Here is a 16,584-nt window from a genome sequence, read left to right on the forward strand (position 1 = left end):
TTTTGACTTTTACTAGAAAAGATCATACGTCTACAATGAAAATTTACAAATATATGGGCTGTAAACCTAAAGTTTACAAACACAACCTTTATGGATGTGGAGGGAAAACAAGAGAGTTAGGGGTGGGGAGTTTGAGCCAGATTCTGATCTATATGATAATAACGATGAGAGGAATTTACCTTTATAATTTTTCGCTAAAAGCCACACAGTGGAATACTGTGCTACCACTGGGCTATAGAATATTAAGACAGGATAGAGTGCTGGGTTTGGAATCCTTCCAAGTAACCAGGACCTCTCTCTGAGATGGGAAACTTTCACATTTCAGCAGATTTGCTGCTAATGTATCACCTGTATCAGTAAAATAAGCCAGAATGCAAAAATTAATATTTATGAAAATACCTCGACAAGTTTCAGTTATGTCTGGTGAAGTTTCATTGTTCATTACACGTTTCAGGCAGAAATTGGAGTTTCCTAATGGTCAATACAGCCAACAAAAATGCTTTTCAATATTGCACTTTATTTTTTGATTAGGAATGAAATTTCATGTATGATTCATGTGAATCTATGCCATGGAATATAAAGGACGAAGTGCAGAGTTTAGGAGTCTCTTAATAGCCCTGATTTTCTTTAGAAATTCTATTTAGAATTCTCCTGTTTGTTTACTCGAAGGGTTTCAGGTGATGTACCTGTAGCCTTCGGAAAATAATACAACGGAGCTAGATGGAATATTTTGCAGAGATGGAGCTTTTTATCGAATTAATACCAATTGTTTAATGATGTCAAAGTCTTTTCTTACCCTTCAAGTCGGTTACATATTGACATTTTTCATCACAGAACAGCGAAATTTATTACAGTTTCAAGATTGAGATTTATTTTTAAAACAGTAATTTTCCTCAGAGATATAAAGAAAATGTAATGTTTAAGTTATAGTTTTTTAAGATCAATTTTCACTATGACGTGTAGGAAAGAGGTAAAATAAGTTGCAGAGATGGAGTTTTATTACAATGCCTTACAAAACCTTAGTGGTATAAGGAATATTCTACTGTTTATATCACATTTCCAGATTTGTCTTATTTTGAATCCACATTTAACCAGTACGGGAGAAGCCAGACAGAGTAGTATGTGAAGGTGAGGATGTGCCAGATGATTACAAATAATTTCAGTTATGCTAAAGTAATATATTGTGTTTATTTGTTTCGTTGTGGTATGATACCTCAATTTGGGTTCAAGAGGATGTATTTCTTGGAACTGTAATAAAGGATAGTGTACATATTACTTGTAAATTGAAACTCTCAGAAATTGCATCGAGAGATAGATTTGATTTTAGTAGAAGTTAACTTTTTATTTCAGGATTCCATAAGATAGAATCAATAGATAAGTAAAGTGACCAGTTTCAGAAATAATTTAAACTTATTACGAAGCTATCACAAATAAGTTTGGCGATTTAAAAAAATGTTTATTTATAAATACCAAATTGAAGTTTATGTGGAATAAGATGCCTCCCCTTTTTAACTTTCTTACGAATATAGATGAAGGAAGTGACTTACTTTTCGAGATGTTTGGAGGAGTTCATTTATGTATTCAAACTTCTGACCTCTCCTTTCCTCAAATATAGTAGTTTGGGAATAAGTGAAAAAATGTAACAGGAAACCCTAGCAAATTAAACATAATTTTAAAGGTATGCCATAAGCTTTACTTATGAGAATACCCAACAGAAAAAAGTCGAGAGGTGAAAGGTCAGGTGAATTGGTCGCTAGAGCTACGATCTGACCTTTCACCTCTCGATTTTTTTCTTTTATTGTTCTCTCAAATTTATTGTTAATGACACAAAGCCCGTGAACCTCTATGAATGAAGGACAAGGATTGATGACGCTTTCCACCTCATCACATCTGAAATCTTACATAGTATAAGATGCGATTTTGAATCCAAACTTTATTTTTATCAAGAAGTACATGGTAACCACTTCGAGCATCTCATCTGAGTGAAATTGAGGCGAGATATCAAGATTTCATTGCAACATTATTCAAAAGTAATAGTAAAAATTTAATTATCCACAACATTTGATATAGCAACATTAGAGATCTCTACTTTTTTGTAATTCATTTTTTTATAACACATTTAAAATTATCTATAACCTGCTAGGGATTCATATTAAATATGTTTGAACTATCTAAAAACTAACCCTTATTGGGGGGGAGCTAAAAAATTTCATGCTTAAAAATCTCTTCAGTTGTTCATATAAACATCTCCTAAATTAAATCTCTGCATCTATATTGATAACAATTGAATGACAAAAAAATTTCAAACTCGACTAAGACATCTTTTGCTGTCGGGGGTGTTTTACTCGGTTGACGAGTTTATGGAGAGCCGCTGGGACGAAATCCAAAACTAACACCATCAATCCTCTGGTTCTGGTGTGGCAGTGGCAGGATTGTCTGGTGAGAATGAAGATGAGAGTGAATGAGAGAACCATGTGACTGTGTGCGTGAGTGAATGAAGTTTAGGCCTACCTTTTTATTATTTAAAATATTTATTTATGACGTTTGTATGCAATTTTATAATTGTTACCGCAATAAAACATATTATTATTAATATTAATATGGGGCGAGGGGTTGAGACTTTTAAGACAACCTGTATGATTTGGGGCAGTGATACAAGGGAGAAAATGTAGGTTTTGTTCCAAAATAATCCCAATTTACCTCGTAACATAGTAAACGTTTCCTTTTGATTCCGTGTTTCGTTTGAGGACCAAGTAACGCTATTTTAGGATACCATAGAACACAACGTGATTAACGAGAAAGGTTACTTCCAGTGACCACGAATTACCTCAGAAATGACGGAGAAATATTTATATATAATTTTCTACTTAGTATACGAAAACTTTTTGAAGGAATAAAGTTATCAATAAACAAAAAATGTTTTCAATAAATATGCCTTTAAGTCATAATGCTCGTCTTAAAATTTCAGTAAAATTCGGTCATTTGTATGTGACCCTAACTGTAACCAAGTAGCATAAACAATTTGAGATTCATGACACCGTATTCTTGTGTTATTTTACAGTATAAACTGAAATTTTTATCTGAGTAATTAGAATTAATTCCTAGATTGTTTACGGAATCCAAGCTTAGTACTATACAGGGCCCAATAAAACGTTTGGGCTAGTTATTTATTTTCAGATTCTATGGTTAGACCACTATTTTTATCAAAGTTTTTAAATAACTTTTTCTTTCCAAAGGTACTTTAGGTTTTTGTTTTACACATGCAAACTAAATGGCCCATATTGATACTATTTTAACAGCTGTTATTTAAATCAGCTGTTGCAGTAATTACAACGCAACACTGATACTGACTATTGAACCATTAACATCTAATAAATGTTAAACATAATCAAATTAACACGTTTGCAAGATCAATTTGCAATTATTGGTAGTGTAATGGAAAACATGGATATTCTTTCAAGAGATGACGGACCTGCACCTGATGTATGATCTTGTAGTTATTTCTAAATCGACTTTTCCAAACGAGGTATCCTTGGAAAGGAAATATAATTGAAAAACTGTTTTGTGACTTAAAATATTTTTATAATATATAATGTAATACAATCTGAGTGAATTTATAATAAAGAACAAAAATTTTATTTGAATATGAATTGTGTTGCAGCGTATGAATTTAGATTGATGTTAATGAACGATGAGCCCACGCATACCCTAAGGGCTACATGCTCATAATTTGTACTGAATAAACAACAAAGTCGTAACTTCTAAATCCATTTATCTCAATTACCCACATTATATTTTGGTATGTCTAAACTCAGCAAAGTTATTTGCCGAAAATTGCAACTATTCTGTTGTTTACCATTAATGACAAAAAATACAATTAAGCTTTAAATAAGTATTATAATTTTCTTTTGCAACTACCTTATTTTTTGCTTATATTCTTCAAATTTGAGCACGTTTAAAATTAGGAAATGCAAATAAAAGTTCCCGTACTATACTTAGAGTTATATATATACTCAACGATTACATTTATTATATATAAGATGTACTCATACATTCATACTTAGAAACCCATAAGTAACAATATTACTTGTAAAAATTATATATATATATATATATATATATATATATATATATATATATACAGGTTGTTCATAAAAAGGTGGCACAAACGTCTGTGGTTGATAGTACTCATCATTAAAAAAGATTTCAACATAGGTCCACAAATGTCTCTTTTATTCGCTAGCCATCATTTTGTATTTTTTTCCTAAAAATGTTACTATCTCTAGAACTAGTTAGGATAAAGGAACCAAATTTAGGACAATTATTGTAAAAATGAATTGTGTTATTTCTTTCATATTTACAAAATGGCTTCTGTTAAAACGTTTAAGTCAAATAAATATAAAAACTAGCATAGTTATAAAAAATGTCTAGGCACCAACTATTTGCGAAATTTCATTGCAATTTTAATAGCACATGTAACGAAATCATCATTGCATAAGCGACCACTTTAAAGGTACGCTTGTAGTAGACGGAAGTAGCCAAAATTTTGTCTTTTGACTCGCATCAGCTGTTTTAAATAGGTTATACAAGTTTTCCAAGAAAGAAACTATTTTTTTAATTTTCATAGAAGTGTCAACGGTACTTTTTTCAACGAAATGCGTCAACGCATAAGTGAGCACGACCACTATAAAAATTACAGTTAAGAGGTATCTGTTGTTTGTTATATATAAAAGAACTATATATATATATATATATATTAATCCTCACGATTGTTTCATAATATTTATTCTATATTACCGATTATAATAAACAGATGAATCTCGTCTAACAAATAACAGTTTAACAAGACAAACTATGCAAATAATTACAAAGTCGTCCAGAAGAAAGTTGTTTCCCCAACATAAGTGTTAACTCGTGAAAGTTGGGTAACTTAATTAAAACGAGGTAGGACTTCTTACCGCAAGCGCTTTGTCAGTAATAGTAATGAGAAATACTTTGTGCAGTTACTTTTGAAAACCGAAAGTATATTCTGGTTTTCTCTTGAAAATCAGGAAAGAAACCCAATGTTACGAGATTATTGTTTAAAGTTTTCGTCTAGAGATGGAGTCCGTTTTGAACGACAAACCACACGGGCAGTGCACTGTTGTAGTTACTTTTACCTTCGGCAGGTGAGACCAGTCAGTAGTTTCCTCTCGGTGTGTTATCACCTATTATCGCCCAATGGTCAGGGCTGCTATGACGTCACCCATTCATGCCAGACACACTTAGCACCAGCTCCTGGTATAAAACCAGTCCCCGCTATCCCCGGTTAGCGTCATTCGCCATGGCTTCTTCTCGCACAGTAAGTACCTTTTTTGTATTGAACTGTAACAAATTAGTTTATTTCATGGGGTTTAAAAATAGTTTTTTTAATAAATCTTTAATTGATTTGGCCATAGATTAGGGTGTTTTTAATAGCAACAAAACTAATACAAAGAATAAAACAATAGAATCGATCCTATAATAACAGGTTTATAATATGAACAGAGTTTCACAGAACAATTCTTAAAGATACTGTCTTAAATAGTTGTATTGAGTCAAGTAAAGAAGCGTTTTAGTGAAGCATTTTTCAGTCCTAAAGGACACTAAACTCATCTTATTTATTTTTATATACATAGTGTCGGATTAGATGACCATACGAAATAAATTTAATAAATACATAATACATACGTAATAATATTAAATTAAAAATGTATTGGCCTATAAATTCTGTAATAGGTACAAATTAGAATGTAGGCTAATATGTTTTAGGAATATAAATAATCACACTATATCCATCGTGTTCGTTAATAATGAAAACCAAATGATATGGTATTAATATATGTGTTATGTCCTGAACAGGGATAAAAAAATCATCTCGAAACCTTACCACATATGATATAAAAAATGTCTCTTTCTGCCAACAATTCAAACTTTAAATAAATATAATTAATTGAATTAACCCTTCAACCCACTATTTAATTTGAACTGAACACCCCCTAAGTGGTCCACTTAATTTCTTGTTTTTTCACAGTTTTGTGACAACATTACCTATACATACATTAAATTATTTTCTGTTAAGCCTATACTTGTAAAAGTGATTATATTGCTAAAATATAAGTATACCCATACAAACATGTACAAAATAACATTACAAAATTGTTTAAGACATGTTTACTGGAAGTTATTTTCTGTACTTATATTAGAAATTTGCAACTGTGTGATATGTCTTGAAGCAGTCCTCTAGGCATAGGCCAGCCTCTCATTGGGGACACCAGTAGATTGTGTCCTTTATTCTGCCATGTTTGTAGCAAACCACACATCTCCTTTGAGGCTTTGCTTTTTTCCCAGTTGGTGGAATCTTTTCAATAAAATGTCTTTCAGTTAGGCGCATTGGTGGAGGCTCAGTGGATGGTCTGCCTTGAACTGTTCTTGGTACCTCTTGTTGAAATCTTGGCCTAATCTAAATGTTAAGTGATCAATATTGTTGTGTTTTGACTTCCAAATGATGCATGAGTTCAGAATTGTAATGTTTAGCATACGCTTGAAGACTTTCATGTACCATTTAGTACCTCTTTTCCTTTCCAGTAGATAGTTCTCTAGCATTTGATATTGTATACTTCATAAAAATAATTAATTATTAAAGCGTTAGCGAAGTCTATAACTTTAGGAGCTGGATAAATTGAATTTTTATCGGTCTGTTTGTGTATATGTCTGTCCGCACGATGTAACAAAACGAACTGACCTTTAGGCTTTAATATTTATAAGAAGCTTTATTTGTGTATAGGCAACACTGAGTTTGGAGATGGGAGTATGTAAATCCATGGGGTTTGGCTTAGAGTTAGTGAGCAATTTTACATTGGCCTTACGGGTTAAACCTTGATGGCAATGATTATAAATAAATATTTAAGTGCAATCACATGACATTTTACACATGTAGCTAAGAAATATAGAAAATTTTGCATGCAACTTTAGTCAAGGATGTCACAAGAAACGTGGTATTGCGTATTCTCAACGTGTACTTTGTATAATCTGAGTTATTACGAAAAGTTTAATGATCAAATCAAATTATTTAACATTAATATGATATCTCACAAGGAATGTCATATTTATTCGGATAAAAAATATATTTTGTGGTATTCAAAAATAATTCCACGACAAACGTTCGAATTAGTGAACCAACATACGTATTGTGCATTGGGAGCTATTTATCATAGACGTAATTCGTAAAGATTCAATGGATAAAATACACTTTTGTAATAGCTTTAAATAGTTCCTACGGCCATGCAGCTAAATTAGTGAGTTAGTATATTATTAGTGCAACAACAGCTGTTTAACGTAGCAGAGAGGTGATATGTGATATGCAGGAGCGAAGTTAGCAGGTAAAGTTAACCACATTGAGTAACTCGGCGTCGGCAAGTTCCCACTCAACTCCAGTCGGGACCGTTCTGCTTGATTATTAATCACATTGTGGCTTCTTCAGAATTAATTTTCTCCTTCAAAGAATTAATTATGGAAAGCAGTATTCATTTCGCTTCACAGGTTGTTATAGCTCGCCGAAATTACGGTACTATGCTAACAAAATATATGTATTGTATTGATGAAGTTTAATAGCATGTTATGTTATGCGGATTATATAGATCATGTTTTAGTCTCTTACAATAACTATTCAATAAGCTTTTGTAAAATTAATAATTTAACTGTAATGTTTTCAAAAATCCATATGCAATAAATTAATTATCTTATAACATAACAATATTTCTGTGAATATGGTTTAGTTCCGAAGTACGTGTCTAAAATAAACTAAATTTTTAGCAAGGGGTCTAGTCTTTTTATACTAACTATAAAGAAAACCCTGTATTTTAGAAATAATAATAGTAGGTTTTTATAAAGCATTGTTTCGCTCGTACAAAAGATATAGTTAACTAATAGATACGGTAGAATTTCATGGTAGTTATGTTTTTATCTCAAAAATTAAATTCTGTGGAACTACAGGTGTAGTTAATGTCAACAACTCTAACAAATTTTGCATGACGATTTCAATAACCTACATTTAAGACATTGTGTGAAATAGCCCATATGAATTCAATCATATAGGAACTTGTGATTCTCAATGCTTTTGGAAAACCATTAGACATGCTCAAGGCTACTTAGAGATTTTAATAATCATGATCATTGTTTTTATGTACAGCGGTAATTAAATTTTAAGCTTGCTTAAGGCATACAGCATTAGAAAAATGCAACAATGTATCAAAATTTCAGCTTTTTTTAAATGAGTAGTAGTCTCCAAACTATATTATACACATTATTTCTCAAACCAACTGTTACCTGCAGAAAATAAAACAACACAGTGTTCAATGAAAATACGTTTAGTATATATTAGCTAATGTTCCCGTTTCCATACAATAATATACAAGTATCTTAATGTTATCTTGCTTAGTTCACGTATTAAATGAATATCCAAAATGTTAGATACAAAACAGTATTTTTGTATTATTGCTATACGCGTTTGCGGTTCTCAAGCAATTTAAGTGCAAAACTGTAATATTTTCGGTGTTCTATCAAATATCATAGTGATATCAAATTGATATGGGAGAAGTATGTGAGGAAGACCATACTTACTATGTCTTCATGTTTATCTTCTAAACTACCAAGTTTAGCAAATGAATTTACGAACCTTAATAAGTTAACTAAGAAAATCAATCTTGAAGGATATTTCTTCTAAAACGAATATTTACTAAGATATGGGTTATAAAACAATAGCTTGAAAACGCTACCTTTAAGTGAGAGTGGAGGTGGAAGCATGATTTCTAGTAGCGGAGGATTTAGCCAGATGCTTATTTAAGTTTTAATCAGTGGGAACAATTTAGCTTTATAATTTCTGTTTTCCTTTATCGTCTATTTGATAGAACAGGTTACCTGAACTTATTGTCCACTGATCAGGCCGGTATTGTATTTTTTGTCATTTATAAAAATTTGAGTTTGTTTCATTAAATGCAAGTGTTATGGATATTGTTCATGGAGCTGATACACAAAATGTTTGCGTTAGTGTGATTTGTATTGATGAAAAACAAACTTCAAATTAATACTAACTAGACTTGTCTATAAAGGAAATTTTACTCAATGTACTTAGTTAGCTATTATAATAATAATTTTACTGTCATCACAGTTATCATCAAAACTGCATTATTTTTCCACTATTACTTATTATTAGATTATTGAATATTCAGTATCGGCTCAGGGATATTTCATAGTGCAACAACCGTTACGTCTTGGTGGATTACGACAGATGTGAATTTGCATCCACTTCCATCTCCTATTGTTGAATTATATCACCTTAATTCTACCAGCGTACTTTGTGAAATCTGCCAACCTCTCAATATTTCAGTTTGTCAGTTATATTTGTTAAATGCATTCATAATATATATCTGTTCACACAGAACATCATGCTTGTTTCGTAACTACGCTTCTTACCACTCAGCCATACTTGTATTAGATCCTTGTTTAAACCATTCTCATATTCTTACATTTCTATCCTAGTATCTTACAGGTGATGGAAGATAAGTTCACATTAAAATGCGACCCGACATATATAATAAGAGAAATTATTGTATTTATTTATTGTTTTAATGATTTTGCAGTTCGAGTATAGAAAGCGATCGCATAATTATACTTGTATATATGTATATGAATCGTTTAGAGGTAAATCTACATATTTTATTAATAATATATACATGTTTTATATATAATAACACTATAATAGTATATTATAATCATTATATATAATATCATATAAAAATTATATATATATAGCATATAATAATTATTATATAATATATATATATATATATATATATATGTATGTATATTCTAATGGGAACATTTAAGTCATTCAGGACAATAATTTCGCTAATCCAATGTTATTTCTTTCTATGATGTTCCTGGTAGCTGAGTATCAACTCGAGGACAAAATTTATATTCAAACAGCATTGTCATCTTCGTGTCCTAATAAATATACCATACGTAAATACATTTTACATGATCATTTTTACATATAAAGATCTTTCCACAAACCCATAAGCCACTTTCCAAAGTAACAGCTCTCTGTAAAACACCTTTTATTGAAATAAGAATAACTTACTGTTATAAGAAGAGATGAGCACAGAACGACTGAAATGTACTTGTGTTTTAATGCCATTTTTTTCGTTATTCTGTCTGAATTAGCAATAAATTTTACATTCAAGATGGCAATAGCTAACAGTTGGTCACATCTGCCTCAAAGCTGGCTTTTTTAGTTTTAAATTTTCAAATTTTATACTGAATCCACTGAGTCACACAGTCAGGAAAAATGTTCTTATATGTGGTTATTTGTGAGCAATATCAAGCAACAATGAATTCGCATTCTAACAAAAGCGGTCCATCCATAAATCATGTATGTATATTTCCTTCAGGTCATGAAAAGTATCCATATTTCCATTATCATAATTAATTGATATATAGTATGCGATCTTAATAAGCTACTGATGGGTATCATTCATTTTGATGTGACTTTTTGTAATAGAAACTATATTTCTGATGTAATTGCTGGAATATTGATAAAAACCATATATATTTGCATATATTATACATTCTTACATTTGGGTTACTTTAATATGGCATATCTAAGGGGAAATACAGTTTTTGTCAAAAAGGTAACATACCACCGTGCTTTTGACCAAAATTTTATGTTTCATAATTAATCCTAATCAATAGTTAATATGAACGCTTCATATTTTTTGCCACACTGAACAGACTTTTGTAATTCTCTAGTATAAAGACTTTTAAAACGGTTTTGCCTGATGTATATTAACATATGCTAAACCATGATATCGCTCCTGAATGATCAGTTTAAGATCATACTGTAATCCGTATACTTATAGATATATTTACTGTAACTAATAATTTTGCAGTAGCCAGTAAAAAAATATGATGTAATCGACAAAAAAATTTACTTCATTCTTTTATATTATAGTTACTAGTTTTACATCTAAACATCAAATCTTTTATACTAAAAATGTAGTTTTTCTGTGTCATTTTTATTTTATTCTCTGTGTTGCCAATGGCGCAGTGTAGTGGGTACGGCGGTTATCGCAAGATAACCAGATCAAGCAACGCCGAGCGTGGCTGCTGCTTGGACAGGTGACCGCTGAGCGATCCTGTCCTTGCAAGCGGCCCGCCTGCCCGGCCATTGGTGGTGGTTCGGAAGTCACCTTTAAGCCGTTGGTCCTCAGGTTAAGTTTTAGAGAGGGCTTCTTAGCCCTAAGTTCGCCTGGTAAAATAAGACATTCTTTACTTTACTTTTTTTTTTGTTTCAGACCTTGACCATCTTGCAGCTGATGGCCTTGATCACCTGCATCCTCGCAGCTGATATAAAGTCATCTGATAACGCAGATGATGTCAAGGACATCGACACTGATAACGATGGGGATGACCTTGACACGCAGGAGACTGGCTGTATGTATCCGTCTGAGCACGTATAGATCAGCTTAAAGTATTTTATTTAAACATTTATCATATTATTAATTATTTTTATAAGGACTAAATGCGAAAAAATCTAAATTCTTAACCGTGTATTAATGCATGGCTATTTATTTTGGGCCAATGGCGTAATGTAGAGGCTACAATGGTTACCGCAAGATAACCAGATCAAGCAACGTTGAACGTGGCTGCTGTTTGGATAGGTGATCCTGTCCTTGCAAGCCTGACCTGCCCGCGCATTGATGGTGGTTCGAAAGTCACCTTCCGTTGGTCCTCAGGTTAAGTGTAAGAGAGGATTTCTAAGCCGTAACTTCGCCTGGTAAATTAAGACATCTTTACTTTACTTTCTTATGATCTTCAACACATGTTTTTAATAAGATTTTTCATTTTAGCTAGTTTTGATGGATTTTGTTTTTTTTTATCCTTTAATTTACTGTTAAAATATATTAGGTTGAATTACAACTAACTTACACTGACTAGCTTTAAATTATTGTTTTCTTATGGTATATGTTTTAGTCATAAGGTAATTTACCTCATACTGAAAAATTTTTCTGTGGAACAGGTTTACTAACTTGCTACTTTTTGCACACCACAAATATTTTGCGTTTTTGTCTGTTTCAAATTATAGCAAACTATATATCGTTACTTTTTAAATATTCTTTCCACAGTAAAATACTTATTCCCAACTAGAGTGTGAAAAATTGTATTTTATGTAATTTATGAAACAACTATAGAAACACGTTATGGTAACGTGAAAGTAATACATTTTGTTTTTTTTCAGGGTTGTTCGCGGAAAAGATGAGGCAGTTGGAATACTTCAAGAATAAATTGCTTTCACCCTTGCTGGGATTTAAGTCACCCTACTCTTACAACTCTTATGGTGGAGGCTACCCTGGCTTCTCGAGCAATGGCGGTAATAAGTTCACCTCATCGGTTTACTACGGTAAAAATTCCCCTTCTTACTATTACAACGGCGGCTCCAGCAACTACCCAGGTTCATATCCTGGAATTGGTGGATTTTCTTCGTTTGGTACTACTCAAAATCAGCCCAACAATAATCAATTCTACCCTTACAAGAAAGTAACTCCCACCTTCACCTCTAACGTTTGGTATAACAGAGGCTTCTCTGGGGGCGTTTCTCAACCAAGCACTTCGACTTCCTATGCTCCTGACTGTGACTATACTGTGACTGGTTTTAAACCTTCGTCTTTTACGCCTTCGACCCCCAATTACTCTTCAGGAACACCTCTTTATGTCTATTATTCTAATGCAAGCCCTACTCAATCCTATGCTGTTCCTTCTTCTACATCACCTTCTTTCAATTCTGCTACAGTTAACATTCCAACGCCAGTTGCAGCTCAGCCATCATACACTCCACAATACATCTCATCTGGCTTTACCTTCAAGTCATCTAGCCCACAGTATTCATTTGGCAACTCACAATCATCTGGTCCATCATCTTGGGCGTCAATAGTTCCTTCCGTACCTTCAGCTCCTGCCTCACCGTCTTGGTCATATGTCACCGGATCCTTCCCAGCCTCATCATCTCTTCCTTCAAATGCTGCCTCACCATCTATCTCTTCAGTTTCTGGTTCAGTTCCTTCAGCTCCATCAACTCCTGCTCCCCCGTCTTGGTCATATGTCACCGCATCCGCCCCAGCCTCACCATCTCCATCTTCAAATGCTGCCTCACCATCTTTCTTTTCAGTTTCTGTTCCTTCAGCTCCATCAACTCCTGCTCCCCCGTCTTGGTCATATGTCACCGCATCCGCCCCAGCCTCACCATCTCCACCTTCAAATGCTGCCTCACCATCTTTCTTTTCAGTTTCTGTTCCTTCAGTTCCTTCAACTCCTGCTCCTCCGTCTTGGTCATATGTCACCGCATCCGCCCCAGCCTCACCAGTTCTTCCTTCTAATGCTGCCTCACCATCTTGGTCTTCAGTTTCTGGGCCTGCTCCTTCAGCTCCTTCAACTCCTGCTCCCCCGTCTTGGTCATATGTCACTGCGTCCTCCCCAGCCTCTCCAACTCTATCTCCCGCTCCTGCCTCACCATCTTGGTCCTCGGTTTCTGGGTCTATTCCTTCAGCTCCTTCAACTCCTGCTCCCCCGTCGTTGTCATATGTCACCGCATCCATCCCAGCTTCACCATCACTTCCTTCTACTCCCGCCCCACCATCCTGGTCTTTAGTTTCTGGGTCTATTCCTTCAGCTTCTTCAACTCCTGCACCACCTTCTTTGTCTTCGGTGACAGAGTCTTTCCCATCTTCACCATCACCACCTCTAGTATATGCCACACCCTCTCCACCCCCTTCGTACTCTGTTAGTGGACCTTTACTATCCTCACCTTCACCAGTTTCTGTTGTTCAACCAAATTACGTGGTTCCCTCAACAGCAGTAGTCTCAGATCAACAAAATGTATTTCCTTCTGAAGAAGTTGCCATAACTCCCGCTCCTCCCAAAGTTAAGGGTCACTTTGTCACTACTCTTCCCGGACCTAAACTTGCTCTTCCTGAAGAACCGTCTCTCTACAACCCTGGATCCTCATATGCTTTATCTTACTATCCCAACCTATTTATTATTACCAATGAGCAACATTTGGACTCTCCATCGCAACCAGCTGCCTCTCCTCAACGACAAGATACATCGACTTCCACTTCTACTAGTTCCACAGGAACTTCTTTACAGTCATCTTCTGTCGCTCCTGAGACTTCTACACCGTCCTCACAGAGCTCCCCTCAGGTTCCTGCTCAGCCGGTGCTCACTTCATATTACTCCTCCAACACCATAGACCAGACAAGAGTACCTTTAGTATACCCTGTTCAACAACCCGCGTCACCACCTGCGGACGGGATCTTTTACAATTACCCTGTGGTACCAAATGCTTACCCTGTATCTTCTGGCTATGCTTCATCACAAAATCCACCACAAGGAATTCAAATAATTTCATCTTCTAAAAATGTCCCATCTAGCAGTATCTACCAAATTCCTTTTGGATACGGTTATCAAACACCAAATCAAGTCATTACTGGTAACACGCCAGTAATTCAATCTACGAAAACACCGTTACCTGGATGTTGAATGTGGTAAATTTAAAGTAAAATATAAACTCCAAGATCTTGCAGGAGTATTTGAAACAGTACAAGAAGATGATGGCGAATCGAGTGAAATTGTGTAGTTTTAAGAACTCTTATAGTACGTTATTCTAATGCAAATGCAAATTGAAAATGCTCACTTATGTTATAGTAGATTTTTCATACAATAAACTACTTTTGTACTAATTGAGAATAAATAATTTTTCCCGTGTTTTAACTTTTAGTCTATCCCATTAAATTTAACTTATTTTTGTATTACTTTGCTGAACAAATAATAGCAATTTTTAATATTACTATTAGAATTAAAACTCCATTGGCTTTACAATCAATAATTGATCAAATGGCACTGTATTATAAAGGAAAAAAACATGTTGTCTATATTAGTTATATAGTCTAAAGTTTTATTTTATTCAGTATAAAATAACAAGATCTGAACAAAAACATTTAGTAAGTGAATTCAACACTCTCTATAACTACTTTAAAATATTTCAATATAAATACATAATAATATAAGTAATCAGTTGCCATATATGTTTAATTTTAATTTTTTCAGGATACTTTATAAATAAATTGAAGGAGACTTCAGTTCAACCAAAGAAGAGATAGAATGGCAACTGCTATCAAAAGTAAAATTACTATAATACTACCTATTAAGTTTTCATGAAAATAAATCATCAAATACATTTTAACAATATTTGAGTTATTATTTTCTGTTTCAATTCACTTCTAATATATGTACTCTGTCACACTTTACTTTGCATAACTGTCCAGTTAGAATAATTATTTATATGTATATCAAGAAAGCTTACTTAAGTAAAAAGCGTCTATTTCAGAACTTTGTAATCTACTAGGTCATTGCGTAGACAATTCTTTATTCCCTCAAAGTAAAGCTTGACTTACAAGGGTCGATTATTAAATTAATTTTTTCAAATCCTGTAACATATATTTTGACCGTAAGGAATTATATATTTAAGCTTGGTTCTTACTTTGAAACAAATAACTGCAATACCAGAAGAAATCTCAATAACCGATCTGTATGAATTGGCTTAATCTTGTAAATTTGAAGCTTTAAAAGATGACATACTTATCAGGACATATCTTTTGTAATAGGTAATCAATTATTACTAATGGACTTTAACATGAAGGTTAACAATATTACGAAATTCTGAAGTATTCGTGAAAAAGAACACATTAGACACAACCAATCAAACATTGACGCTACTATAATATTTTTTGTTTTAAATTATAGTAACAGAAACAATACATAACAAAATAGAAATTTCCATACTTTCTCATTCATTGGAAGCTTTAAAAAAACCGTTTCTCTTCATGTCGTAGTTCCAAACAACTCCGTCAGAGACGGTCACTAAGAACGAATAAGGCAGAATCTGTGGAAGCACAAGTGACTGAGAAAAACTTTTCTGCTTAAAGAAATATACGAAACTGATATGGCTGATGCTTATTTAACTAACATCAGTAATGTTCATGTTGGTTCAGGTTCAGTATCTGATGATGAGGAATTTTCAGGAATCAGCAGCTCCAGCTGATTCTTGGATCAATCAAGGTTTTAACGATGCTAATGTGGTAAAGTTTAAAATTAATACAGGTACAGTATTCAGTGTTATGTTTTTTAAATCATGGTTTTTGTAAAATTTTCTTGAATTTTTACTCTTAAGATTAATTGGTTTTATTATCTTTTAAAATTAGGAAAACGTCATGTCCATAGCGTTTCAAGCTCGTGTAACACCATTCTTGAAGGACATAAACGTTGATAGCTGATATAAATCACATACTAATCTGCAACAAGACAAAGAGTGAGCATTATGTGACAATTTTTAAGTGATAAAGGTGTTACCCTGAAATAGTTGTCCCAAATCAAATTGTTGGGAAACAAGTTTTCACCTAGACATTGTAATCTTGATAAAGACATGATATGAGCAATCAATGATCTGAACTC

At 33.4% G+C, this 16,584-nt stretch overlaps 1 protein-coding gene across 1 annotated transcript; it reads left to right on the forward strand.

The window, feature by feature from the left end:
- The first annotated feature begins 5,203 nt into the window (after window positions 1–5,203).
- LOC124356702 (extensin-2-like) lies at window positions 5,204–14,838 on the forward strand. The gene is made up of 3 exons (XM_046807864.1): window positions 5,204–5,341; window positions 11,373–11,511; window positions 12,317–14,838. Exons 1-3 carry the CDS (start codon window positions 5,252–5,254, stop codon window positions 14,611–14,613), a joined length of 2,526 nt encoding a protein of 841 aa, XP_046663820.1. The 5' UTR covers window positions 5,204–5,251; the 3' UTR covers window positions 14,614–14,838.
- Window positions 14,839–16,584: the final 1,746 nt, after the last annotated feature.

Source organism: Homalodisca vitripennis, chromosome 3, assembly GCF_021130785.1.
Source record: "Homalodisca vitripennis isolate AUS2020 chromosome 3, UT_GWSS_2.1, whole genome shotgun sequence".
NCBI lineage: Eukaryota > Metazoa > Arthropoda > Insecta > Hemiptera > Cicadellidae > Homalodisca > Homalodisca vitripennis.

Excerpts from the sequence above, each read along its gene's own strand:
- LOC124356702 (XM_046807864.1), top strand. The coding sequence starts at position 5,252 with ATGCCAGACACACTTAGCACCAGCTCCTGGTATAAAACCAGTCCCCGC. Across the intron at positions 5,342-11,372 it reads CCATGGCTTCTTCTCGCACA|ACCTTGACCATCTTGCAGCT; the intron begins GTAAGTACCTTT and ends TTTTTGTTTCAG. Across the intron at positions 11,512-12,316 it reads TGACACGCAGGAGACTGGCT|GGTTGTTCGCGGAAAAGATG; the intron begins GTATGTATCCGT and ends GTTTTTTTTCAG.